At 40.8% G+C, this 27,275-nt stretch overlaps 1 protein-coding gene across 5 annotated transcripts in view; it reads left to right on the top strand.

Annotated features, from left to right (window-relative positions):
• Positions 1–6,134: 6,134 nt before the first annotated feature.
• AHCYL2 (adenosylhomocysteinase like 2) overlaps positions 6,135–27,275 on the top strand; it is a 160,585-nt gene continuing 139,444 nt past the window's right edge. For all 5 annotated transcript variants that reach the window (XM_043966503.1, XM_043966502.1, XM_043966506.1 and 2 more), the window contains exon 1: positions 6,135–6,634. In XM_043966503.1, the coding sequence (XP_043822438.1) occupies positions 6,227–6,634 (408 nt within the window). In that variant the 5' untranslated portion in view covers positions 6,135–6,226. The remainder of the gene's footprint in view (positions 6,635–27,275) is intronic.

Here is a 27,275-nt window from a genome sequence, read left to right as displayed (position 1 = left end):
ATTGTCTTCTATTATTGTATTGCTGAGAATGGGGCGGTTAGTTGTTGAAGTATCTAGAACACTAGGCTGGGAATCAGAAAGACTCATGTTCCTGAGTTCAAATCTGGTCTCTGACACTAGCTGTGTGACAGGGTAAGTCACTTAACCCTGCTCGATTCGGTTCTTCATCTGTAAAACGAGCTCGAGAAGAAAACGGCAAACCATATCCTTGCCAAGAGTCGGCCATGACTAAAATGATTCAATAACAACAAATTGCTGAGAATAGCTAAGTCATTCACAATTGATCATTGTACAATAGTGCTGCTATTGTGTACGATGATTTCCTGGCTCTGCTCAATTCACTTTGCTTCACTTCATATAAGTCCAGGTTTTTCTGAGAGCATTCTGCTCATAATTTCTTACAGTACAACAGTCTTCCATCACAATCATATACCACAACTTGTCCAGCCATTCCCCAGCTGATGGGCATCCTCTCAATTTCCAATTCTTTACCACCACAAAAAGAGCTGTTATAAATATTTTTGTAATATAGGTCCTTTTCCTTTTTCTTTGGTCTCCTTGGGATATAGATATAGTAGTAGTATCGCTGCATCAAAAGGTATGCAGTTTGATAGTCCTTTGGCCATACTCCCAAATTGCTCAGTTCACAACTCCACCAACTATCCCAATTTTTCCACATCCCCTCCAACATTTGTCATTTCTCTTTTTTGTCATATTAGTCATATTCGGTATGAGGTGGCACCTCAAAGTTATTTTAGTTTGCCTTTCTCTAATCAATAGTGACTTAGAACACAGTGGACCTGCCCTGATCATGGAACAGACCTTTGAAAGTTTCACGACTGCATATCTTGGGGGTTATCTACACTCAACCTACAGATTCTATTTTAGTAGCAGCCACTACTCAAGGTTATGTTTGCTCACTTACAGTCGTACCTTTCTCTAAAACTGCCTTGAAAATTACATTATTGTTTATAAATCAGGGGAGATTAGATTGAGAACTCAGAAACCCAGCTCAATAGCTCCCTAAACTCAGCACTACAAACTAACCTTAGAACTGAGGTCCTTGTACTTTGGCTACCTCTGTCTGGGTCTGTTCTCATCCATAATGCTGGTGTCTTCCCTCTGACTGTCTTGTAATCTTGAATTAGAGTGGCATCCAAGATCTACATCTATCTTTTAAAATTGCAGTGACTTTTTACCTCTGGGAAAGCACTAATGTTAAGAGAACTTGCTCTTTAGTAGGGAAATAGGAGAAGAGAGAAAAAGAAAATTGTAGTTAGGGACATCATTTTGGTGCATGAAGTTACTAGACCTACATCCATCCTGAATGGGGACTGGGGCCTATTTCTCCACACCTTCCTCCCTAGGAATATTTGCTTCAGGAACGTCTAACTCTATAAGCAAAACTTTCTTTGTTGTTGTTCAGTCCTGTTCAACTCTTCATGATTCCATTTGGGTTTTTTTTTTGGCAAAGATACTGGAGTGTTTTGCCATTTCCTACTCCAGCTCATTTCACAGATGAGGAGCTGAGGCAAATGGGGTTAAATAACTTGGCCAGGGTGACCTGGCTAGTTGAGTGTCTGAGGTGAGATTTGAGCTCATGAAGATGTCTTCCTGATTCTAAGCCCAGAACTCTATCTACTGCACCACCTAGTTGCCCCGCAAACAGCCTGTTGTATGCCTTCCAATAGGCTGGAGAGGAATCTAGTCATGATCTGCCCTTTTCAGTGTCAGCTGGATCTCTAGGAATAAAGTGCTTTCTCATTTGGAAGGCATGAAAACGTCTCCTACTCTTTGAAGGGTCCTCAGAGGTCACCTAACCCATCTCTCCACTCAAAGTAGGAATCCCTCTACATCAAGCCCAATCCGTGCTCATTTAATCTGTAACTGAAGTCTAGTATCAGGAAACTGTAGTCACTAGTGCAGTGTTGAGAGCTAGTTAAACTGAGGTGGGTAGAAAAGAGAGTTGAGAGGGCAGCTAGATGGTGAAGTGGATAAAGCACCAGCTCTGGAGTCAGGAGTACCTGAGTTCAAATCCGACCTCAGACACTTGACACTTACTAGCTGTGTGACCCTGGGCAAGTCACTTAACCCCAATCGCCTCACCAAAAAAAAAAAAAAGAAAAGAGAGTTGAAAATGCAAGTCTTTAAGACTTAGGATCCCATGCAATCTAGGGCTCATATAAGGTTGGAATCTAGGTGATGTAGTCTTGGTGGTTGGTTCCTACCAGGGAAGGTTCTCACATAAAGGGAAAATATCAGCTTCCTTCTCCCTGTGCTCATGCTCCTTATGTTTACTATCATATCTCTGGAAAGTCCAGATAAGTCATTTTCTCCTGGGAGGTAGGGGGATTTAATTCCAATGTCAGCTGTACAGAAGAGGGGCTCCGAAGACTCAGTTAATGTCACAATGCTTTTTTTTTATGGGTGTGAGTTGGGAGGAAGGGGTAGTGAAGGGAGGCTATGCCTATGGTCTTATTATAGACACCCAGAAACGTTCCCCTGTTGTAAGCCTCAATGTCTGTGTCTGAAGGTGGAATCAGGACAACTTTATGGATGAGTTTTGGAGGCTTATCAGTATACCCCATATTTTTAAGTTCCACCTAATTGAATTCACAGGTTAAACTCCAGTCTCAAGGTACTCTATGAGCCCTTACCTTTAAAAGTTAGTCTGGGGGCGGCTAGGTGGCACAGTGGATAAAGCACTGGCCCTGGATTCAGGAGTACCTGAGTTCAAATCCGGCCTCAGACACTTGACACTTACGAGCTGTGTGACCCTGGGCAAGTCACTTAACCCCCATTGCCCTGCAACAAACAAACAACAACAACAAAAAAAGTCAGTCTGAGGACACAATTAGTTCAAAGCAGAGGTATTGCTATGGACCCTTAAGTGGTGAAATGGATAGAGTGTTGCACCTAGAGTCAAGAAGATTCATCTTTCTGAGTTCAAATCTGGCCTCAGACATTTACTAGTTATCTGATCCTGGGCAATTCACTTCACCCTGTTTGCCTCAGTTTCCTTATCTGTAAAATGAGCTGGAGAAGGAAATGGTAAACCACTCCAGTATCTTTGTCAAGAAAACCCCAAATGGGGTCACAAAGAGAAACACAACTGAAAAACAACAACAAAGGGCTGGCTCTCTTCTTGACTTACAGGATTCACAACTACTCAGAGCTGCTTCCTGCCTCCAATACTAGGCCTGCTCAGTGCTTCCTAGTGTCATTGAAAGATATTATGGTTGATCGGGGAAGAAAGAGAAAGTCTCATCTTCATTCAACCCCACCCCAAGAGCAATTCCCTCTTAAGAGGGTTCTTGTTCACAGTTCACAAAGGTTTGTCTTGCTTTTTAAAAGGATACCAGAGGCTTGGCGCATTCATCCTTCAGTTATCCAATGGTAAACCCTCTAATCCCAAAAAGCTTTACCAAAATACTTCTTCATACCCTCAGGGATAAGAAATGTAGACATTTCTTTTTCCTTCCATTTAAAATCCTAATGCCTTGCTATCTGTTACCTTCCTCATGTATTCTATAACTTCACTGACATCTTGGGGAAAAAATTCATGAGAGTTACTTGGTTAATACCCCTCCCAGCACCTGAGCCCTACTATACTTGGGTCTTGAAGTTGGAGATGAGATTAGACTATAGCAATTGTAGTTTTTTTGAATGTGTAAGCATGGGGGCATGGGGGTTGGGGTGGGAAGTGGAGGGTGGAATGATTCTTTGTGTGGTTCAGAGACCACAGTCTTTACATTTCACCATGACCTTCTTCTAGCCTGTGCATAGGATGACCCTACTCCTTTGCCCAACCCCAGGCTGTTATCCACAAGGTGTCACAGCTATAAACTTTCCTCACCTATGTCTTGAATTTCCTCCCAGGGTTCACCCTTTCTCCAAGCATGCCTGCAACTGAAGTTGGATTGTCCTCTCCTCCCTTCCCTTCTCCTCACTAGATTGTCCTCTACTGGCCACCTGTATCCTCATACACATTGTTTTTGCCCCAGGCAAAAAAAAAAAATCCTAGTTACCATTTTGCTTGAAATGAAGGTCATAGTATTTACCAGGGAGAACCAGAGGGAGCACATTGGCTTTGGAGTCTGGATTGCAAGATAATCAAAAGAAAGTAGACTTTTTTCTGCTTCACTTCTTCTAACTGCTAAATGAAGAGAACAATTCCCTTCTTGCCTCTCAAAGATACTGAGAAGAACAAATGTGATGATTAAGGAACTCCTCTGATGGGCATGATTGGGACAAATGGGAATTAACAAACTGGAACAAGGCCTTGGGCTGAATAGCTGTTGGCTCTGTGTACTCCTATGTGAAGGAAGGAATTGGGATGGGGGAGAACAGGAAAGCACAAGCCAAGCTCAGGTAACCAATCCTTTTGGCATCTCAGATAGGCAACTGCTGCCTGCTTGGTCTGTTGCACACCAGGTGGCTACATACAACCTCCTCTGTCTACTTCCAGGAGGAAGAGGGAGATAAATCAGTTACAGAACTGCTAATCCTTCTCAACAGCTGGAAGATGGAGCTCTTGCCTTGTTCTCTGGAAGAGGAAGGAAATTCTGTCTGAATTTCAGGTGGTATGGAGAGAGAAAGCTGAAAGGAAGGAGGCCTAGCATCTGGGCTTTGTGGAAATGAAAGTGCTCAATGGACTTTCAAGTAGCCATGCCTGTCAGATCTAATGAATCCAGGGAAGGCAGAACTGAGGCCTATGCCTTCGGATGACTTCATTATAAGATCACAGTATTTAATCTGGACCTTAAAGGTCATCTAACCTAACTCCCTCTTTTTACTTATGAGAAAACTGGGATCCAGAAATGGTTAAGTGCCTTGCCCATGGCCACAAAGATTATGAAAGAGCTAGTATTAAGAATCGCACAATTTCCACCAAGTACGTGGGTAGAATCCCAAGTTGCCGGGCTGTTATTAGACAGAGTTCTAGGTCTTAGGGCTGGCAAATTGGAAAATTAGCCCTCTTGGTTAACATACAAACATCTTTTGGGGATGTACAATCAAAAGTCGGTTCTCTTAATAAATGAGCTGCTTCTCCTTTTCTGAGCTCCATTTTTCCTTTCGTAGTTTAGGGGTAAGAATTATGGTGCTGAGCAAATGAGACATTTGAAGATAGTTTTTATCAGCAAGGTTCGTATCTCTAATATTTCTAGCTAAGATGAACCATTTTGCTGTCCCAAGAGAGTTTCTTGTGTTAGGGCAAGTGGCTCTCAAGTGCTAATTTATTTTGTCTGAGACAAAACCACTGAATTTTAGGGCAGGGGTGTAAATATCCATTTTATAGAGGACAAAAAGATTTTCAGGACCCCAGATTTCACAATGAAAATGATCCAACAGCCAGAAGAGACAACATTTTCTCTGAAGGGACATGGGATTTGGACCCATAAACCTCAGGTCTGCCATTTCCTCCATGTGTGACCTTGAGAAAGTCACAACTTCCCTGGACTTTAGCTTCATCAGTAAAAATGGAGGAGGTAGGGCTGGGTGACCTCTAAATTCCCTTTGAGCTCCTAGTCCTGTGAATAAAAAGCCAATGTTCCAGCTCCCAGCTGAGGGCCTCAGCACATGATATGTGGCCTTTCCCTTCAATGCATGTGAACATAAACGTGGCCACTGTGGAAATTCACAGGCAGAGTAGCAATCCACCCTCTTCATCATCCCTCTGTCCCCAGCATGTGCTTTGTGGCTATCTTTCCCTTTAAATCACATCTCCTCTGGACGCCCTCTCCTCTCCTAAGCCGCGGACCCTAGCCAACCTCGTTCCCTTTCCTCCCTCTGCTCCGCCCCTTAGGACCCCAAATTGAGCCACTCCCAGAGAGAAAGGGCCAAGTTCCGCGGGAGCGCACGAAGAACTACAATTCTCGTGGGGCTTTGCGGGCCAGTCCGCTCTTTGCTCGCGCAGAGCACGTCGGGGACTGAGGTCTCTACGTCCCTTCTTGGCGCGTGAAGTCCAGGGCAAGCGCACTACAAGTCCCGTGGCGCCGCGCGAGCAGGAAGCGGGGGTGGGGCTGGGAGCCGGGGTGAGGGTAGGGTGGGGTGGGAGGAGAGTGAAGGAGGAGGAGGCGGAGGCGGAGGAGGATCAGGAGCGGGATGGGGGAGGGGAGGAGGCGAGGGGGGCGGGGCCGAGCGGGAGCCGGAGTCTGAGTCTGAGGCGGCAGTGGCGGCGGCAGCGGCAGCGGCAGTGGCAGCATCGGGAGTAGCGGAGACTGGGATGTCTGTGCAGGTCGTGTCAGCAGCTGCTGCCGCCAAGGTGCCTGAGGTGGAGCTGAAGGACCTAAGCCCTCCGGATCCCGAGCCGCAGCTCGGAATGAGCGCGGCGGCCGTAGCCGCCATGGCCCCTCCGGCGGGCGCCGGGGACCCCGAAGCTCCTGCCCCGGCCCCGGCCCCGGCCCCGGCTCCGGTCCTGGCTCCGGCTCTGGCTCCGGCCGCAGAGCGGCCCCCGGCCCCCGGCCCCGCCACTCTCTGCCCCGCCGCCGCCCCGCCCGCTGGGAAGGTGCCGCAGGCGTCGGCCATGAAGCGGAGCGACCCGCATCACCAGCATCAGCGGCATCGCGACGGCGGCGAGGCCCTGGTCAGCCCCGACGGCACCGTCACCGAGGCGCCTCGCACCGTCAAGAAGGTACCGGGGCCCGGGCCGCCGGCGCGGGGGGCGGGGGAAGGGCGGCGCGGGGCGGGGGAGGGAGCAGCCCGAGCCCCGGGGAGCCCTGCCGGGACACTCACAGCCCGATCCCCTCCGGTGCCGGGAGCCCTGGCTGCGGGTGACAGGACCATGTGTTCTTGTAAGTGTCAGGGGAGGAGCGCCCTTCCTCCTCCTCCTCCTCCTCCTCCTCCCCCCTCCCCCCCCCACGGGGGCACCGGGACTGGAGAGCTCCCTTCAGCTCGTGGTGGAGGATCCGCTCGCCTTCACTGCCTGTGTGTGTACGTACGTGTGTACACACACACACACACACACACACACACACACACATTCTCTCTCTCTCCCTCTCTCTCCCTCCCTCCCTCCTTTCTCCTCCCCTTTTCTCCTTCCTCCTCTTTCTCTCTCCTCCCCCTGACTCTCTTACTCTCTCCTTCCCTCAGCCACCTCTTTCTTCTTTTCCCCCCTCGCCTCCCTTTCTGTTCTTTTCTCCCTCTTCCCCTTTCCTTTCTATTTCCCCTTTCCTCCTCCCCTTTTCTCTCCTCCCCTCTTTCTCCCCCTCTTTCTCCTCTACCTTTTTTTCCTCCCTACTCCCTCTCTTTTTTCTCCCATTCCCCTTCTCTTTCTCTCTCCTTACCCCCACCCTCTCTTTCCTTCCCTCAGCCACCTCTCTTTTCCCTCTCACCCCCTTTCTGTCTCCTTTCTCATCTCCCCCTTTTTTCTCTGTCTCTTTCCCCTCTCCCCCTTTTTTTCTCTGTCTCTTTCCCCTCTCCCTCTCCTCCCCCCCCCCCAATTGAATATCTTTCTTCCTACCTACTGGGGAATGGAGATCTTGAGGATGAGATGAGGATTTTTTACTTCAAACCAGGTTTTTTTTACCTTTTTGGTATCATAGACTTCTTTGGCAATCTGGTGAAGCCTATGCACCTTTCTCAGATTAATATTTTTAAATGCATAAAATAAACACATAGAATTATCAAGGAAACCAATTATATTGAAATAAAGAAATCATTCCTTCCTCATGGATTTCCTGAAATCTATCCATGGACCTCCTAGGGGGTCACTGGACCTCAGGTTAAGAACTCTTGACCTAGAGATTTCTTGAATAGTAGGGATGGATAGACCATTTCCTGCTTGGAAAAAGAGAAGTCATTTTACCAGACAGACCCTTCCTGCTCTATAAACCCCAACTACTGGGATTACTCTTTTTATTTTTGCATCTCTAGTGGCTGTTGGTCTCTCTTTTGATGATGACTTCTCATCTCTTCCTTTCTGCTCACCATTTTCAGTGAACAAGCCTCATACTCAATACATTCTGTCTCCAAACATTACAGTACCTTTGCCTCTTTTCTTGTCCAGAAGGGAGGATAAGAAAAAGATTTCTTCTATTCTTGCCTTTCTGGTGATGTATCTCCTCCTACCCATTTGCTAGTATGTAGGATTGTCAGTTCTGTGTGATGAAAATAGTCCTTTCTTGAGTCCATCTTCCCATGACCTGAATGTGTAGTAGGAAAAAATGCCCTATCCACTAAGCCTCAGAGAAAGGGAGAGTTGTGGGTTTTCCTGTCCAAGTATCAATTTCTTTAATAAATGCCTTTGGTAAAAGTTGGCTGCCTATTCTCTTTTACCATCTTTCATGCTGAAATGCCAGTCATTATGGTAAGAGAGAGATTTCACTTCTGTGCTATAGATAGAGCTGTTAGATTTTCCTCTTCCTCACCATGGTCACTGACAAGATATCCTTTGGCAATATGTAGAATGTGATTCACTTTTGTCTTTTGCTTTGATGAGTGATACATTTAAATTCTATTTATCTTAAAAATCTTGTGATGTTTTTGTTTTAAACAGAACTTGAAAGAATAGTAATTTATAGGAAAGATATGCAAATTAACTTCTTCATTGTGGCCTCTTGGTTAGTGGATGAAATTTGTGACTCATGAGAATCTTTTTTCCTTTATCTAATTCTTTTCACTTGGGAGAGTTCTCTTTTCATCCTCTCCATCAACAGTCTTCCATTTAAAATGAATTCTTTGAAGCTTTTGGGCTTCTCTCAAAAAAGTATTGAAAACCTTATTTTAAAAACATTGTTGTCATTTTCACAATGCTGCCCCCACCCCCAATAGGATTTTCCCTTGTGACAAAGTACAATTAAGCAAAACTAATCATGTCTGACAGTATATGTATACCTTATTCTACACCTGTAGTCTACCACCTCCCATCCAAGAGACAGGAAGCATACTTCACCATTAATCTTCTGAAGTCGGTATTGGTCACTGATCAAAGTTCTGAGATTTTTCATTACTGTTTTCCTTTAAATTATTTTGATCAGGGCAGCTAGGTGCCATAGTGGATAGAGTACTGGCCCTGGAGTCAGGAGAACCTGAGTTCAAATTCAGCCTCAGACACTTAACACTTACTAGCTGTGTGAGCTTAGGCAAGTCACTTAACCCCAATTGCCTCAACAACAACAAAATAATTATTTTGATCATTGTTTAAATTGTTCTGGTTCAGTTTACATATTCTGTATCATTTTGAAGAAGACTTTTTCAGGTTCTTTTAAATTCTTTTAAATTTATTCATTGGTAAACCACAGTTTGTTCTGCTATTCTTTAGTCACTTGCTACTTTATTAGCAATTCTTTTGCTACTCCAAAAAGAGCATGTCTATAAAATTTTTTTTGTACATATGGGACTTTTTCTCTGGGCTTCTTAAAGCTTTATTTCCTGTTGGACATGATTAGGTTAGAATGGAATAGAATCCAATCCCTTCATGACTGTAAGCACTTAAATAGGGTAATTGAAGTGTATTCTAAACAAGTTGATTTGTTTTCAGTCTGTGAACAAATTTCCTTCTTGTGATTCCTTTTATTTACCTGTGGAATGTGAAGGTGGAGATAAGTCCCCATTGACTTGAGCTTTTGGGAGGAAAATTATCTGATAAATTGAAAATGAGGATGGCATAATTATAATGGAAATTTGAGCTTTAATAATTTCTCATTTGTGTGGTAAGTAGTTTACATAGTTTATGCCTGCAGAACTGGCTTGAAACCACTAAGTGCTTTTCAAAAGCTTGAAAATTTGCTAGGTCCTATATTTAAAAAAAAAAACAGAAAAATTTCAACCTCATTAAACTAGTCTCCACTTAAAAAAATTCTAGAGCTTTCAGACCATTCTACTTTGTCACTGAACATCAAATTGCCTTTGTCCCACTCTTCACACTATTCCTATATAGATATCAAGATCAGAGTGTATTCCATAGCTTTCTAGAGAAGGAAGAACTCAGCCTTGCAAAATCATTTTGCACTTGCTGATGGCACTAAAACTTTAGAGCTGAGAAGTTAGACATATCAAACTTAGTTATAGAAGGAACAGTATGTCATAATGAAGGCATTTTTGTACATAATATTGCCCTTCTCCTGGTTGGTAAATTGTTCAAAATAATACACACCTGGGGCAGCTAGGTGGCGCAGTGGATAAAGCACCGGCCCTGGAGTCAGGAGTACCTGGGTTCAAATCCAGCCTCAGACACTTAACACTTACTAGCTGTGTGACCCTGGGCAAGTCACTTAACCCCAATTGCCTCGCTTAAAAAAAAAAAATACACACCTAAAAATCCTCAGGGCTGTGTGTTAAACACACTGGAAAGGGAGTGGTCTCATTTTGATTTGCTGAATTTGTCCATGATTCTCATGTCTTTAATTAATCAGTCTCTTCCCTCACTTAAATCCAATTCAGCTCAAATCATGGCATCACCCTAATGTCATGGTCCTCTTCTAGAATGAAGGGCAAACAACAATAACAACAAAAATTTAAGTGATCTTTGTGACCTTGACTCTTAGCTGCACTTATTAAAAAGGAGGGAGGATTGGAGACAAGGAAATCTCTGCCTTTGACTATGTAGCCAGTGACTTACTAATTTCATTTGCGATTGTGACTGTCATAGGCTTATTTATTTGACATCACTTTTCCATTGATAGTTTCCCGCAGCTCTATTCATGTATCTGCTTGCTAGCTTTGTATTTAGTTCCATTACAGTATTCAGCTATACATGGGGGAAAAAACCTCACCTTTTCAGGCAGCAGCCTGAATTCCCCAGTGTAGAGGGTAATAAAAATAAACATATGGTTTTTAGGTTAGACATACCTACCTTCATTTCATCAATTTATAGTGCATGGGAACAGCTTTTGTTTTTTCTCCCCAGTATACATAATTGGGGGGGGCGGGGCAATAGGGGTTAAGCGACTTGCCCAGGGTCACACAGCTAGTAAGTGTCAAGTGTCTGAGGTTGGATTTGAACTCAGGTACTCCTGAATCCAGGGCTAGTGCTTTATCCACTGTGCCACCTAGCTGTCCCTACATAATTCTTTTAGAGATCTTCTACAAAACTAAGAATTTTTGGATGGAGAAATGATTTATTAAATGGAAGGAAGTTGCTTTCATATGAAAGGAGCAGCAGCAGTTGAAAGGATTTTCTTTCAGTATGGGAGAATGAAGAATATTAAAGTCTTTGGAGAATAAGGCAAATTGACTTAATGAAAGAAATTCCAAATTTGTTAGACTAAAATTCTTAAATGTATCTTATCTGGTTTGTGTTTATGTAAATACTAGTGATGAACACATCTGACCATATGACTTACTTTGTTATTTGATAGATGAATCAGGTGTTGGTCACACTGACTGAGAATGTCTCACCAGTATTTAGCCATGTCCTTGTGGTTGCTTCGGGAGAATGAACTGGGTCATCTTGTGGTAGTTTTGCCTTTAGCTCTCTAAGCTCTTGATTTGATTAACTGTCAGTGACTGAAACTTGAATAACTTAGATTTAGACATGAGAATTTGAGAAATTGAAAAGATTCTGTAGTAAGGGAAGTAAGTATGGCTTAGAATTGAGTGAGATCCTGCAACTGACTTCTGGCCTAGTTCCAGAAAATCCTTTGGAGTCTTAAGTGGATCCCAAAAGGTTTCTGGTATAGGTCATATCAAGTCTAGTGGGCCCAAATTCTGATCCAGTTCTCATGTCTTGTATTTGAGTTAAGCAATCCTAGAACTAGACAATAATATTAGAGTTCCTTACTTCATCATCTTATACATGAGGCAGCTGAGATCCCCCAAAATTGTGACTTATCCAATGTCACAAAATTAAGTAGTGTGTTGTGTTTATTCTAGGATCCTCTAAAGCTTATCTATTTGTAGGAACTAAATGGAGGTCCTTTGGAACAGAGATGACCTGGGGGTTAATATGGATAATTTCCTGCTTTGTTTCCCTTACTTTCCTATCCAAGTTCACTGGAGAACATTGTCAAATCTGCCCTCTTGGGTTGGAATTGAACTTATCTCTAGGTTTTAGCATAAAGTGTAACTTAACTCATTTCAATCAGTTCTTTTCCTTGTTATTTTATAGGTGGAGAGTTTTAGGAAGAGGACAATCAACTAACATTTATTAAGTGCCTATTATGTGTGAGGTCTTGTGCTGATTTGAAAACAAAAGAAAAAAAAGTCCCTGCTCTCAAGGAGATCACAGTCTAATATAGGAAATAGTCCTTTTTTTGCACTCTTATTTTTTTCTCAATTACATATAAAATTTTTTTTGACATTTGTTGTTGTTTTTTTGTTTTTGCAGGGCAGTGAGGGTTAAGTGACTTGCCCAGGGTCACACAGCTAGTAAGTGTCAAGTGTCTGAGGTCAGATTTGAATTCAGGTCTTCCTGAATTCAGGGTGGTGCTTTATCCACTGAGCCACCTAGCTGCCCCGACATTAAAAAAAAAAAATTGAGTTGTAAATTATCTCCCTCCCTCCCTTGAAAAGGCAAGCAATTTAATATAGATTATACATGTGCAGTTATGCAAAACATATGACATTAGCCATGTTGCAAAAGAGAACGCAGACCCCCCCCAAAAAAGCCAAGAAAAATAAAGAAAGTAAAAACAGTGTGTTTCAGTCTGCATTGAGACTCCATCAGTTCTTTCTCTGGTGATAGCATTTTTCATCATAAATCCTTTGGAATTGTCTTGGATCATTGTATTTCACTTTTACCTTTTTTTGGGGGGGGGTGAGGCAATTGGGGTTAAGTGACTTGCCCAGGGTCACACAGCTAGTACGTGTCAAGTGTCTGAGGCTGGATTGGAACTCAGGTCCTCCTGAATCCAGGGCCAGTGCTTTATCCACTGCGCCACCCAGCTGCCCCACATTTTTTACCTTTTTTTTTTTTTGATTATTGTATTTCTAAGAACAACTAAGTCATTTCCAGTTGATCATTATACACTATTGCTGTTACTGTGTACACTTTTCTCCTCATTCTGCTCAATTCACTTTGCATCAGTTCATGTAAGTCTTTCCAGGTTTTTCTGAAACCATCCTGCTCATTTTGTATAGCATAATAGTATTCCATCACAATCATATACCATAACTTGTTCAGCCATTCACCAATTGATGGGGCATCCCTTCAATTTCTACTGGGAATAGTCTTAAAGAGAAGGCAATAGATTAAGGAAGGCTAGAAAACTTTTTTTTTTTTAACTTTGAGAAACCACTCCTAAAGGAAGCCAGTTTATTGCTTGCAGCACACATCTTCTTATATATACAGAAGAACAACTTTACTTTCTGTGGTGTTTTGAAGTATTTTTTCCCCCATTTATTTAGAATTTTATTTTTTCCCCAAATTACATGTAAAAACAAATTTTTTTTTTTTTGGTGGGGCAATGGGGGTTCAGTGACTTGCCCAGAGTCACACAGCTAGTAAGTGTCAAGTGTCTGAGGCTGGATTTGAACTCAGGTACTCCTGAATCCAGGGCCGGTGCTTTATCCACTGCACCACCTAGCTGCCCCCGTAAAAACAAATTTTAACATCAATTTTTAAAACTTTGTGTTCTAAATTCCTCCCTCCCATCCCACCCCTCCCTTAAGAACTCAAGTCATTCAATATGTTATACATGTATAGTCATGTAAAACATAGAAAACATTTTTTGAAGAGGGTGGGACTTTGGCTGAGATTTGAAGGAAGACAGGGAACTTTAGTAGGCAGAAATGAGGCAGGAGTCTGTTCCAGGCATGAGGGACAGTGAGTGAAAGCACTTGGGGTTTGGAGATTTAGGGTCTTTTGTGAGAAATAGCGTCGAGGAGAGTGTCAGTGGATCACACAGAGTATTTGGAGAGGAATAAAGAGTAGGAAGACTAGGAAGATAGGGTAGGACAAGGTTATGAAAAATTTTGAAAGTCAAATAGAAAATTTCATATTTGATCTTGGAGGTAATAGTGACTGGAATTTATTGAAAACGGAGGTGGTTATGGTCAGATCTACATCTTAAGATCAATTTGCCAGCTGGGTGAGGATGGATCGGAAGCAAGGAGACCAAATAGCAGGCTACTGCAATAGTCTAGGCTTGAGGTAATGAGGTTTGTACCAGGATGGTTGTAGTGTCTGAGGAGGGAAAGGGATGTATAGGAGAGCTGTTAATAAGGTCGAAATGCCTGACAGCCATCGAATGGCTATGGAGAAAGAGACAGAGAAATGCAGAGACAAAGAGAGAGAATATCTGACACCTCGGTTGTGGGTTGTGAGCTTGGGTGACTGCTGGACCCTTCCGCAGTAATAAGGAAGTTAGGGAGTAGTGAGAGCTTGGAGATAAAGATGATGAGTTCAGCTCTGGATATGTTGAGTTTAAGATATCTATGGTTCATATAGTTTGACATATCTAGAAGGCAGTTGGATAGTCAAGGCTAAAAGTTAGGGCTGGCTGGACAAGTAGATCTGAGAGTCATCTGCATGGAGATAATCACTGAAACAGTGAGAACCGATAAGGTCAGCCAAGTGGAATATTATTGAACAAAGCTTTGCAAACTGTTATCAATGAGCCAAATCCACACGTCCAAAAAATGTATCTCATTCTGCTTCTTTAGTCTATTAGCTCTCTCCTTCATCATTAGTTCTCTGGAATCATAGCTGGTCATTGCAGTGATCAGAATTCTTAAATCTTTCAAAGTTTTTGTTTTTCTTTATAGTATTATTATATTATACTTTGAAGAAAGACAACTTTGAGGGGGGGGGGCAGCTAGGTGGTGCAGTGGATAGAGCACCAGCCCTGGAGTCAGGAGTACCTGAGTTCCAATCCAGCCTCAGACACTTAACACTTACTAGTTGTGTGACCCTGGGCAAGTCACTTAACCCCAAATTGCCTCACTAAAAAAACAAAAAACAAACCACAACTTTGAAGAACTTAGGACTCTAATCACTATAATGACCAACTGTGGCAGTTAGGTGGCTAGTTAGTATTGGACTTGGAATCAGGAAGACCTAAGTAAAAATCCTGCTTCAGACATATGCTAGCTATGTTACCCTGCGCAAGTCACTTAACCTTTGTCTGCCTTGTTTATATCATCTGTAAAATAGGGATAATAATAGCACTTATCTCCCAGTTATTGTTTTTTTGTTTTGTTTTGTTTTTGTTTTTTCTCCCAGAGTTATTGTGAAGATAAAAGATTTAATATTTTTAAAGAGCTTTGCCAGCCTTAAAGCACTATACAAATGCTAGTTATTATTGTTGTTGTTATTATTATTCCAGTACCCACTTCCTGATAGAGAGGTGAAGGACTCAGAGTGCAGAATGAGTTATACTTTTTTTGAACATGCCTAATGCAGAAATTTGTTTTGTTTCACTATGCATATATTTGTAACAGGTTTTGTTTTTCTTTCTTTCTCAACTGGGGGTGAGTGGTGGGAGGAAAAATCAAAGTTTTGCTGATTGAAAAAATTAATTTGAAGGATTTTTTTAAAGCACAGAAGAAAGAACAGAAACACAGACATAAAGTTAGAAAACCAGGCTTTATTAATTGAATTTATTATATGTTATATATTTAAAAGGAAAAACAAACTATACATAACTGAGATTTGTAGTTTCCTGTATAATTCTCTTTATTCTAATTTGTATATGGAAATGCTAATTTTATTTGGTAATTAAGTTCATAATAAAAAATGTTTTATGAACAACATTGACCTTAAGAGATGCTTAATTCTTATATTGTTTCTATTTTCTCTGCAAAATGGAATGGCTTTCCTACTGGAAATGAAAGAACCAAAATGGCTAACAGAGTTGATATTCAAAGTGAGTATGTGAGGGTCTGGTCCTTGATGAAATCAAATCACCCAATCCAGATGAAATACATTCAAGGATCTTGAAACTTGAAATTATCAAATGTTACTGACTCACTCTCATTGATATTTGAAAGATGAAAAGTGCTTGAGCTTCCACAAGATTTGAAGACAATTGTCCCAGTTTTCAAAAAAATGGAAGAGAACAGTCTCTAAACTGTAGGTCAATGATCTTAACTTGGAGTCCTAGAAAAATTCTACAGTGAATAGAGATGGTCTGATGAATATCTAGAGAGGGAAGTGGTGATTACAAAGAGCCAGCATTGTTTCATGAACAGCTTATGCCAGACTAACTCAGTTCTTTTTTTTATAGGATTAATGAACTAGTAGATATGGGGCATGTTGTAAATATAATTTACCTAGATTTTAACTTTCTTTTTCCTTTTTGTTTTACTAAAGCATCTCATACTATTCCAGTGAAGATGGAGATGTATGGATTAGGCAATTATACAATTCTGATAGATTCTGAACTGGTTAGATTGAAAGATTCAAAAAGTTGTTCATTACACATTGGCAGGAGATATCATAGGATCTGTGTATGGCTCTATTATGTTTCATATTTTTTATCAATGACTTTGGTAAAAACATAGACCATAAATGGTATGCTCATCAAATTTGCTGATCACAAAACTTGAAGGGAAATCTAACATAATGGATAATGGATAACAGATCTAGAAAGATCTTTGTAAGCACTGACTGAATCTAATAAAACGAGATTCTGTAGAGATAAATGTAAAGTCTTGTATGTGATTCCAAAAAGTCATCTTCACAGGTATAAAGATGAGGGGATAGCAGTTACTCTTTGCTGGACAATGAAGGTTGAGTGACTTGCCCAGGGTCACACAGCTAGTAAGTGTCAAGTGTCTGAGGCCAGATTTGAATTCAGGTCTTCCTGAATCCAGGGTTGGTGCTTTATCCACTGCACCACCTAGCTGCCCCAGCAGTTATTCTAAAAAAAGATTTCAGGGTTTTTGTGGACTGTAAATTCAGTATGAGTTTGCAGCATGCTAGGTCTCTTGGGCCACCTTAAGGGAGGCATAACTTCTAGGAATAGGGAAGTGAGAAACTCACTGTGCCTGGCACTCATTAGACCTCGTAAGAAATTGAGAGATGAGAGGGCAGTCTGAGAGGAATATCTAGGATGATGTAGGGGCTTGAGTCATGACATGAAGATCTGTTGAAGGAACTGGGTATGTTTAGCCTAGATGAGAGATACTTGGTATATAATAGCTGTGTCCAAGTATTTGAAGGCTTTCATGTGGAGGAGGGATCAGATCTGTGCTGTTTGGCCTCAGAAGACAACCAGGAGCTATGGGTGGAAGTTGCAAAGAGAAAAAATTTAGCCTCAATGTTAGGAAGAATTTAGTAACAGCTCAGATTGTCCTAAAGTGGAATGGTCCTCTCAAAAGGTTTGGGGTTCTTTCTTCTTGGAGGCATTTCAGTAGAGATTACATGGCCACTTACTGGGTACATTATAGTGGATATTCTCTTGGGTTATGGATTAGACTGGATGGCTGTTGAGATGCCTTCCAACTTTCAGATTCTTTGATTTTGTGATTCCAAATGCATCATAACGATCCAACTGATAAATGTGAGGAGGGCTGACAAGAAATTTGTGGGCCAGTATACCAAATCCACTCAGCTAAATATCTTAGTTGATAATGGGGCATGTACTGAGGATGAAGCTAAGACCACTCCGGATGTTTAAATTCAATTCTGAATGGCAAGTAAGTTTTAGCAGTTTTCTTTGGATACCCACAGCTTCTTATCAGCTTTACTAGGATGATTTCAAGGATCACGATGATTTGAAGAGTATATTTCTTAGAAGCAAAAATACTCATGCCTCTTTACCCAGTCATGAGACATATACAGTGTCCTTTCCTTTTTAGGACAAATATTTGGAGACGTTTTACTTTTAAAACAGTGTCTCTATTGAAAGAAAACCAACCTATCTATGTGATACTCATCAATCTTCTCAGACACTCTGACGGTTGATAAATCTTTATTAGCTTTGTGGCTAATTATCACAACAGATTTCTTTTTTCTTTCTTTCTTTTTTTTTTTGGCAGGGCAATGAGGGTTAAGTGACTTGCCCAGGGTCACACAGCTAGTACGTGTCAAGTGTCTGAGGCCAGATTTGAACTTAGGTCTTCCAGGGCTTGGTGCTTTATCCACTGCACCACCTAGCTGCCCACCACAACAGATTTCTTTTTTTTTTTTCTTTGTGAGGCAATTGGGGTTAAGTGACTTTGCTCAGGGTCACACAGCTAGTAAGTGTCAAATGTCTGAGGTCGGATTTGAACTCAGGTCCTCCTGACTCCAGGGCCGGTGCTCTATCCACTGCGCCACCTAGCTGCCCCCCCCCCAACAGATTTCTAAGTCACACAATCATTAGCTAAAGCCTAAAACATCTATAGATAAATGGGGGAAAATATTTGCAGTAAGTTTCTCTCATAAAGGTCTCATTTCTGTGATATATAGGGAACTGATTCAAATTTATAATAAGATCTCAGCAGCTCCCATGAATTTAATTACCATATCTATGCTGATGATTCTCAGATTTCCCTATTCTGCCTCAAACTCTCTACTGACTTCGTCTTGCACCTCCAACTACCTTTTAGACATCTTGAAATGGATGTCCAGTAGACATCTTTTTTAGTTTGTTTTTGTTTGTTTGTTTTTTAGTGAGGCAGTTGGGGTTAAGTGACTTGCCCAGGGTCACACAGCTATTAAGTGTCAAGTGTCTGAGGCCAGATTTGAACTCAGGTACTCCTGACTCCAGGGCCGGTGCTCTATCCACTGCGCCACCTAGCTGCCCCTCCAGTAGACATCTTAAACTAAATATGTACAAAACAGAATTCATTATCTTTCCCTCCTCCTTCCCTATTACTATAGAGGGCAACACCATGTTCCTAGACACTCAGGTGCAAAACCTAGTAGTTATCCTGGAGTCCTCATTATCTCTCAGTCCCCACATTTATTTTTTATTTTATTTTATTTTATTTATTTAATTTTTTTTTTAGTGAGGCAATTGGGGTTAAGTGACTTGCCCAGGGTCACACAGCTAGTTAAGTGTTAAGTGTCTGAGGTCGGATTTGAACTCAGGTACTCCTGATTCCAGGGCTGGTGCTCTATCCACTGCGCCATCTAGCTGCCCCTTTTTTATTTATTTATTTATTTATTTATTTATTTTTTTATCACTCCCCACATTTAATCTGTAGCCAAGACCTGTTGATTTTACCTTTGCAACATCTCTTGAATATACCCCCTTCTCTCCTCTGACATTGCCACCATTGTAGTTCGGGCCCTCATCATCTTAAACCTGGATTATTGTAATAGCCTACTTGGTGGGTTTGCCTGTCTCTGTTCTTTCCCCACTCTAATCCATCCTCCATTCATCCGCTGAAGTGCAGGTCCTATCATGTTACCCTCCTTCTCATAAACTCTAGTGGTTTCCTCTTGCCTCCAGGATGAAATACAAAATGCTCTGTTTGGCATCAAAGCCCTTCATAACCTAGTCCCCTTCTACCTTTCCAGTTTTTTTATGTTACTCCCTGACATATACTCTTCAATCCAGTGATACAGGTATTTTTGCTGATTCCCCAAACAAACTCCATCTTTTCTGCACAGCATTTTTTTCTGGCTGTCTCCCTTGCCTTGAATGACCTCCCTTATCTCTGCCTACTAATAATCTCCTTGTCTTTCTTTAAATCCCAACTAAGATTTCATCTTTTACTGAAGGCTTCCTCAACACTTCCTAATCTACTGTCATTAGTGTCTTTGTTAATTATTTCATTTATCCTGTATATAGCTTGCTTTGTATATATTTGTTTGCATGTCATCTACCCATTAGATTGTTAGTTCCTTGAGGGCAGGTACAAGTTTTTGCCTCTTTGTATTCCCAGTGCTTAGCACAATACTTGGCTCATAGTAGGCACTTAATAAATGCTTATTGATTGGTTCCCAGTTAATAAATGATCAAAGGATATGAACAGTCAGTCCTCAAGAGAAGAAATCCAAGCTATCAATAGCCATGTGAAATAAATACTCTAAATCACTAATAATTAGAGAATTGCAAATTAAACAGCTCCAAGATTCTATTTCACCCTTATCAGATTTGAAAAAAATGATAGATGCTGGAGGGGCTGTGGGAAAAGAGGTACAGTTATGTAGTGTTGCTGGAGCTATGAACTGGTTCAGCCATTCTGGAAGGGTGTTTGGAACTGTGCCCCCAAAGTTACTAAATTGTACATACTTTTTGACCCAGTGTTACCATGATTTGGCTTATATTCCAAAGAGAGAAAATAAAAAGGATCCATATTTACAAAAAATATTTATAGTAGCTCTTTTTGTGGTAGCAAAGAATTAGAAACTGAGTGTGTGCTATTGTGCTGTAAGAAATGAGTTAGGTGCCAGTTTCAGAGAAACCTGGCAGTTTATATGAACTGATACAGAGTGAGATGAGCAGAATCTAAAGAACAATTTATACAATAACAACAATATTGTAAAGATGGCCAACTTTGAAAGACCTAGAAACTCTGATTAACACAATGACCAACCATAGTTTCAGAGGTCTCATGATGAAACATGCCTCCTGATAGAGAAGTGGTTAGACTTGAGGCAAAGATTTTGACTTATTTTTCTGGACATGGCCAATGTTTTTCAAGACTACATGTGAAGATAAAATAAAATATAATTTTTTAAAAAGTCAGAAGCTTCCAAAAGATATATGGAAATAGCTGTTCCAAATGTCTGGGACATAACAGATATTTGCTTTTATTCTGTTCTTTTGTGATAGTGAAAGTAGTGGAGAGAGCCCTAATGAAAGGGTTGTACATATAAAAGAACAACAAATTTGGTAACATCTAATTTATAGTGACCAGCTATGAGGAAAAAAATCAAATTATGGATGAATAGCAAGCAATTTCTAGAGTTCTTCACCTGGGGTCAGTGAAATTTAAAACACACACACACACACACAATATTCCAATATGACTGGTTTCCTTGCAATTCTGTGTTTTATTTTATGTATTTTCTTTTCTTTCTTTTGTTTTTTGATGAGGCACTTGGGGTTAAGTGACTTGCCCAGGATCACACAGCTAGTAAGTGTCAAGTGTCTGAGGCTGTATTTGAACTCAGGTCCTCCTGAATCCAGGGCCAGTGCTCTATCCACTGTGCCACCTAGTTGTTCCTATTTTATGTATTTTAAAAGCATTATCCTGAGAAGTCCATAGGTTTCATCAAACTGCCAAAGAATGAAGTTTTATGAGTTTAAAGGAGGAAAACTTCATTGTAATTTATTTTTATTCATTCATTCTCTTTCCCCCCAGTGTCACAGAACTTTAGAGTGAATGTTCTGTCAGTTAAACAGCTGCAGTGCACAGCTATAGAAGAATGTGAGAACCCAAATCACATTAATAAAAGTCACATAATAGCTTATCTCTATGTACTACTATATAAAAAAAGAAAGCTTGAGCAAGTTAGCTATTCTACCTTTGTTTGAAGCATCAAAAACAACAGATAAAGGTGGGAATAATCCAAAAGCATCATAGTAAGGCTAGAGAATCAGTCGGGAATGCTCTAAATGGCTCAATGACTTTGGGATTTCCATTTTCCTATCCAAAATATAAAGATGAAATTTGGTATGATAAGTGAGACGCTGGGTTATGTCCATTAAATCCTTTGAAAGTTGCAAAGATAGCTAACCAAAAATTACTATTTGCTATGTAGTATGACTACAACGCACAATCTCTTCTTACAAAATTGCATTAGAAGGAAAAACACTCAACCAAAAAAGAGTAGGCTAGGGAGTACACAGGCTGTATTGTTTTTAGTCACAAGTCCATCAGGGTACTTGATTAAACTTGGACTACAAATGCCTGGGCCTTAAATATGGACATAAAGCCCATGCTACCTTTGAAGTCTGACTCAAATGTGCAATGGTGAAACTTGAAAGATATTGAGGTTCTACCCCAATTCATAAGATAGGAATGAACTTTCCAGTCTGACCTAGTAGATACGTGAAGCAGGTAGTACCTATGAATAATTGCCAACATACCATATTAGGAAAGATATTTGAAATACAACTTTATTATGACCTTAACAAAAAAAGGAATGAGAATGACAGTATTAAATAATTTTCACCACTGAATACTGTGTTGAGACTGTAGCAATATTATATTTGGAACTTGAGGGAAATGTAATTGTGGTCCAACATAGTTAAATAAGCAAGTCCAAAGTATGGATTATATTTTTAAAAACTGCCATGTTCACACTGATGGCCATTCATCTCCTTTAGCATCCAAATTTTAAGTACCTGTTTTGCTCAGGCATATAATAAAGTGGCAAATAGGCTATGATACTAACATTATTAGGTCAGTTACCTATAGAACTAGAACTCTGATTCTGGGTTCTAGCTTCATTTCCTTACAGGTCATCATCTTCATCAGGGAATGCAGTTGTCTGAGCAATCTTTAACTCCTTTTGATACTGGGCTGCCAGTTTTGGATCTGTGATGATCTCTAGAGGTACAAGAGCAGGCATAGCAACAAACTCCAAATTAGGGTCTCCAATAAATTTTCTAGCAAGTCAAGGTATTTTCAAAGTTGTAGTTAACTTTTGGAAGACAATGGATTTTTGGAAGACTAGGGATATTTTTACATACTTGTATTAACCCGTTATGTCAAGTGAATTCTTGTAAATTACCCTGTGTTAACATCAAATATAATGGCACACTGAGCTTAGATGTAATAATCATCTCTCAGACAATCAAATTTTTCTTGGCCAATTGTATCTCCTATTGAATTCTGTTAGAAGGGAATATAAGAAGATGAATCTTGGTCCCCAGGGTGACTATACATTTCTCAAATTCACCAGTCAAGAGATGTTTTACAAATGTGATTTTTCTAGTACCTCTAACACCAACTATTAAAAGTTTGAACTGAATTTGGAATTATCTTTGGGTGGTTATCATGATGACTCTTCCAAAAGCATCTCCATCTCCACCTGAATTATTACTGTCATTTCTCATTGAGTTTCTTGATCATTATTTGGTCTGGAGGTATTTTTAGTTTGTTTGATGGAATAGATATGTAGGAACTAGACTGTGTGTCTCCATTCAGGTAACTATCTTGGCCAGAAATAGCAGCAATCTCTTAATTGCCAAATCTAATGGCATCTTCTCAGTCTTCATCCTTTTTGGACTTTCTGCAAAATTTGACACTGTTGGCCACTTTCTCTTGTATACACCTTTCTACGTTCTCTTGAGTCAGCTTTCAGCTCTCCTCCTAACCCTCGCTCTCAGTCTTTCAGATCTTCTATATCACTCTTGCTGACCTACCTAAAGCTCTGTCCTGATGGGCCCTTTTCTCTTGATACTTTTTCACTTGGGGATCTTATCACTTGGGTCCATTTGTCATCTCTGTGCAGATGATTCCCATATCTATTTATCCAGTCTTTTCTTCCCTGAGCTCCAGTTCTGCATCATTAACTACTTGTTGACCATTTTGAACTTCATGTCTTCATGAACTTCTCAAACTCAACATGTCTAGAATAGAACTCCATATGCTTTTGCTCATGCCCCACCAGCTCCTAAACTTCCAGTCACCCAGGTTCTCATTGCCATCCTTGTCTCCCTTCTTTTACTCACTCCACATAGTCATTCAGTTGCCAAATCTTGTATTTTCTTCCTTTATAAAATCTCTCTTACATGACCCCTTCTCTCTACTAAAAGCCATAGTCCTTAGTGTGGGTTCGCATTACTTATCTTCACTATTGTAATAGGTTAGTCTCCCTATAAGACTCTCCTTTTACAGCTGTCAGTGATTTTATTAAATCTTAGTTCTGACTATGTTACCTCACTCTCTCTCAGTTAAGTCCAGTCATCCCTATTACCTCCAGGACCAAATTTAAAGACTTTGACATTTAAAGTTTTTCACAACCTGGCCCCTTCCTAGCTTTCCAACCTTCTTACATTTTCTTCCCTACCGTGCACTCTATGATCCAGCCATAATGGCCTACTTTTTTTTTTCTTATACATAACATTGTTTCTGTGCCTGGTTGTTTTCCATGCTTGACATTCTCCCATCCAATTCCAGACTCTTAGAGTACTTGGATTCCTTTAAGATTCAGCTCAAGTTCCACTTCTTCCAAGAAGCCTTTCCCAGGCTACTACCTCCAGCTGCTGGTGCTATTCTCTCTGTAAGGTTGTCTTACATTTATATTATATTTATCTTTCATATTTTGATTTATATATATTTCTTCCCCCATTAGAATGTAAGTTCTTAACAGACAGAAACTATTTTTATTTTAGCAAGTGCCTGGCACACATAGTAGGACCTTAATAAATGCTTGTTGATTGACTGATCTAATGTAATTGTTTTATCAGTCTTTGTTTTCTAAGGAATGTCTTTTTCCCTACATCCCAGAAACTTTACCTTTTCTATGACTTCTCCCAGTTACTCCAATGCATGGTTATCCCTTTCCTTTTTCTGAACCTTTAGTGTTCTTGTATGTACCAGTTTTGTATTTTTTTTTAAACTTTCTTTCCTAGGGGGCAGCTAGGTGGTGCAGTGGATAAAGCACTGGCCCTGGATTCAGGAGGACCTGAGTTCAAATCCAGCCTCAGACACTTGACATTCACTAGCTGTGTGACCCTGGGCAAGTCACTTAACCCTCATTGTCCCGCAAAACAAAACTTTCTCTCCTTCTTTTCCTCTCCCACCTCCTCCATCTTTTTAATTTTCTCTCCATTTTATAAAAACGATCCTTTTCTCTGCTCTCTCCCCTTCTCCCCCCATTTTTCTGTGTGTAGGAAAGGGCCTAAAGCTTTGGTGGAAGGTGGTTGAGTTGTAAGATGGGTTTCATTTGGTCTTTCCAAAATATGATTCAGGCTACGAAAGCTTGAGTCAAAGGCAGAAATGTTTAGCCCTGGAGGCAAGGAAAAACTCCCCACATCCATCCAGTTTATCATCCTTCTCATATATAGCTCTATGCTGAATCCCAAAGATCAATGGAGAAGGAGTTGATGTGGTTTCCTAGAGGACTCCCTAGTTAAAGAATAATACTAACTACTTTCCCTAGAGCTTGTGAGCAAATCACTTGCTCTCATTCCTTGGGGAAGTGGAAGAAAACTATCCCAACTGGGGTTATAGAAAACCATAAAAGCCACTGAAGGGAGCCCAGATCTTGAGCTGTAAGCCCCTTATGCCGTCTTTTACTTATATCTTTCATGTCTCTGGAAGAAACAACAGTCATTTCTGTCCATAACTACCTTAATTTCCCAGATATCCAAGCACCAGCTTTCTTCTCCACTCAGAATCATTACTGGCTCTGTGTTATAGATGTGGTCACTTCCAGAGGGCAGGATTCAAAAGAATAATTTTCTGGTTTTTCTTCCTTAACTTTCTCTACTATATTCCAGAGGTTCGATTTTTAATGCCTTCAGGATTTTTTGCTCCATGGTTCAAGTGTAGGCTTAGAACTAGTGAAGAGTAGAAGAAATCTTGACTGTACCAAATTGGAAGACTGGCAGGAGCTTTAGAAGCCAGGGTGTGTAGGGGTAGCTGGAAACAGATCTGATGGACAAAACCTTAGTCATAGCCAGGTATTTTGCCTCTGCTCTAGGGCCTCCAATATGCTATCCAGAGAAAAGGTATGCCATCAGAGAGCCTGATGTTGACACCAGGAGAGAGTTATAGAATGAAATTGGGCACAAATCACCCCATAAGCTACTGGCAGAAATGGAAAGAATTGCACAGGTCCTATTTCTAGGTCTTACATTCTCACTGTTGGTTTTGAAGTATATCTAATGTTTGCTCAGAGACCTCATGGAAGAAAGGAAATGTTGGTCACCAAGGGTGGGCAGTATTTATTTATTTATTTATTTATTTTTTTTATTTATTTATTTATTTATTTATTTATTTATTTATTTATTTATTTTATTTTATTTTATTTTATTTGCAGGTCAGTGGGGGTTAAGTGACTTGCCCAGGGTCACACAGCTAGTAAGTGTCAAGTGTCTGAGGTCGGATTTGAACTCAGGTCCTCCTGAATCCAGGGCTGGCGCTTTATCCACTGCGCCACCTAGCTGCCCCTACAGTATTTATTTTGACATCAGTGGTGCGCCAACATTCATCTTCAGTTAGATGAGCCTATCTGCAAAGGAAGGGAAGGTACCAAAGTCATAGAATTCCTCCCATTACTAAATCCCTTAACACAGATTAGTTTGTGCCTTTTAAAAATCACTAAAATTTTCCAGTGTAAAAAACAAACTAACAAGGAACAAACAAAAAACGAAACAGCAACAAGGAACAAGTAATCAAGTCACAAGGAGATACAAGAAACCCAGTAGAGTGCTGGCAGGGGAATCAGGTAGGCAGGGTAGGGACTCTCAAGGGCTGGCAGTGTCTCTTTCAGGATGGGGGCCAACAGACTTGGAGACACTCTCATTGGCTTTGCCTTCAAACTTCATAACTAGCTTGAGCATAGCGGAGCATTTCCTAAGCAACCTGTATACAAAGTCTCAATAGAGGATAGTATCAGTGATTTCACCTGTTACCTTGGAGATAATTTTATTTCTCTTCAGGTTGGTTTTGGGTATCCCTAACTTCTATCATCTTCTTTTCTCTGTCACTGTTAGATCAGATAATGTTAACTGCAAGAGTAAGAGTTGATGCAACATAGTATCTGCCTGGTTAAGCTATGATTTTCACTTCAGAGTCAAGAATACTGGCCCGGTGCTATATTGATTACACATGTAATTTCTTCAAATTTACATTTAACCTCTTTAGAACTAGTACAGCCACCACCAATATAAAGCAGATAACACGTTGAGATTAGTGTCAGTCCCCCAGAAATACAGTGGGCATTAGAAGCTGCTTGGGTGAGGTCTTTGGTTCAGTACAGCTACTTCTCACATAGAACCTGACTCTAGCACCATCAATATTAAGTTCTTTGGTCCAGTGAAGGACCAGTGTAGTAGTTTTTTTTTGTTTGTTTTATAAATAAACCCTGCTTTGATAATCAATTTGGGAGGAGCAGTGTGGGATTTTATAAAGGCTCATATTATATTAATAGCAGTCAGATAGCCAGCCAGTCAAAATTCCACAGATTAGGTCCAGTCAATTAAAATATTTTTACACTATCCATCTCCAGAGAAAGAACTGATAAGTACAGATTGAAGCATTTAAAATTTTAAATCTCTGGGGTAGATCCCCTCAAGGCAGAGGGAGCTGTGGCTTTTCTCAGCTGTCCAGCCCAGCCTCCTAAGTCTCCAAGGCCCACATGCTTCTCAGCTCAGCCTCAGAAGCGGAGGGGGAGAGGCACCAGCCCCTCACACATAAAAAAACCCTTGAGGGCCTAAGGCTTTTTAATCTCAGCCCAAAGACAGGGTCCCCAAATCACAACAAATTCCCACAATAGTATTTTTCATCATGAGTCCTTTGGAATTGTTGTGGATCATTGTGTTGATCAGAGTAGTTAT

The sequence above is a fragment of the Dromiciops gliroides genome, chromosome 5 (genome assembly GCF_019393635.1).
Source record: "Dromiciops gliroides isolate mDroGli1 chromosome 5, mDroGli1.pri, whole genome shotgun sequence".
Lineage (NCBI taxonomy): Eukaryota > Metazoa > Chordata > Mammalia > Microbiotheria > Microbiotheriidae > Dromiciops > Dromiciops gliroides.
Note: the sequence above shows the minus strand (reverse complement) of the source record. Positions and strands in the feature narration are given on the sequence as shown.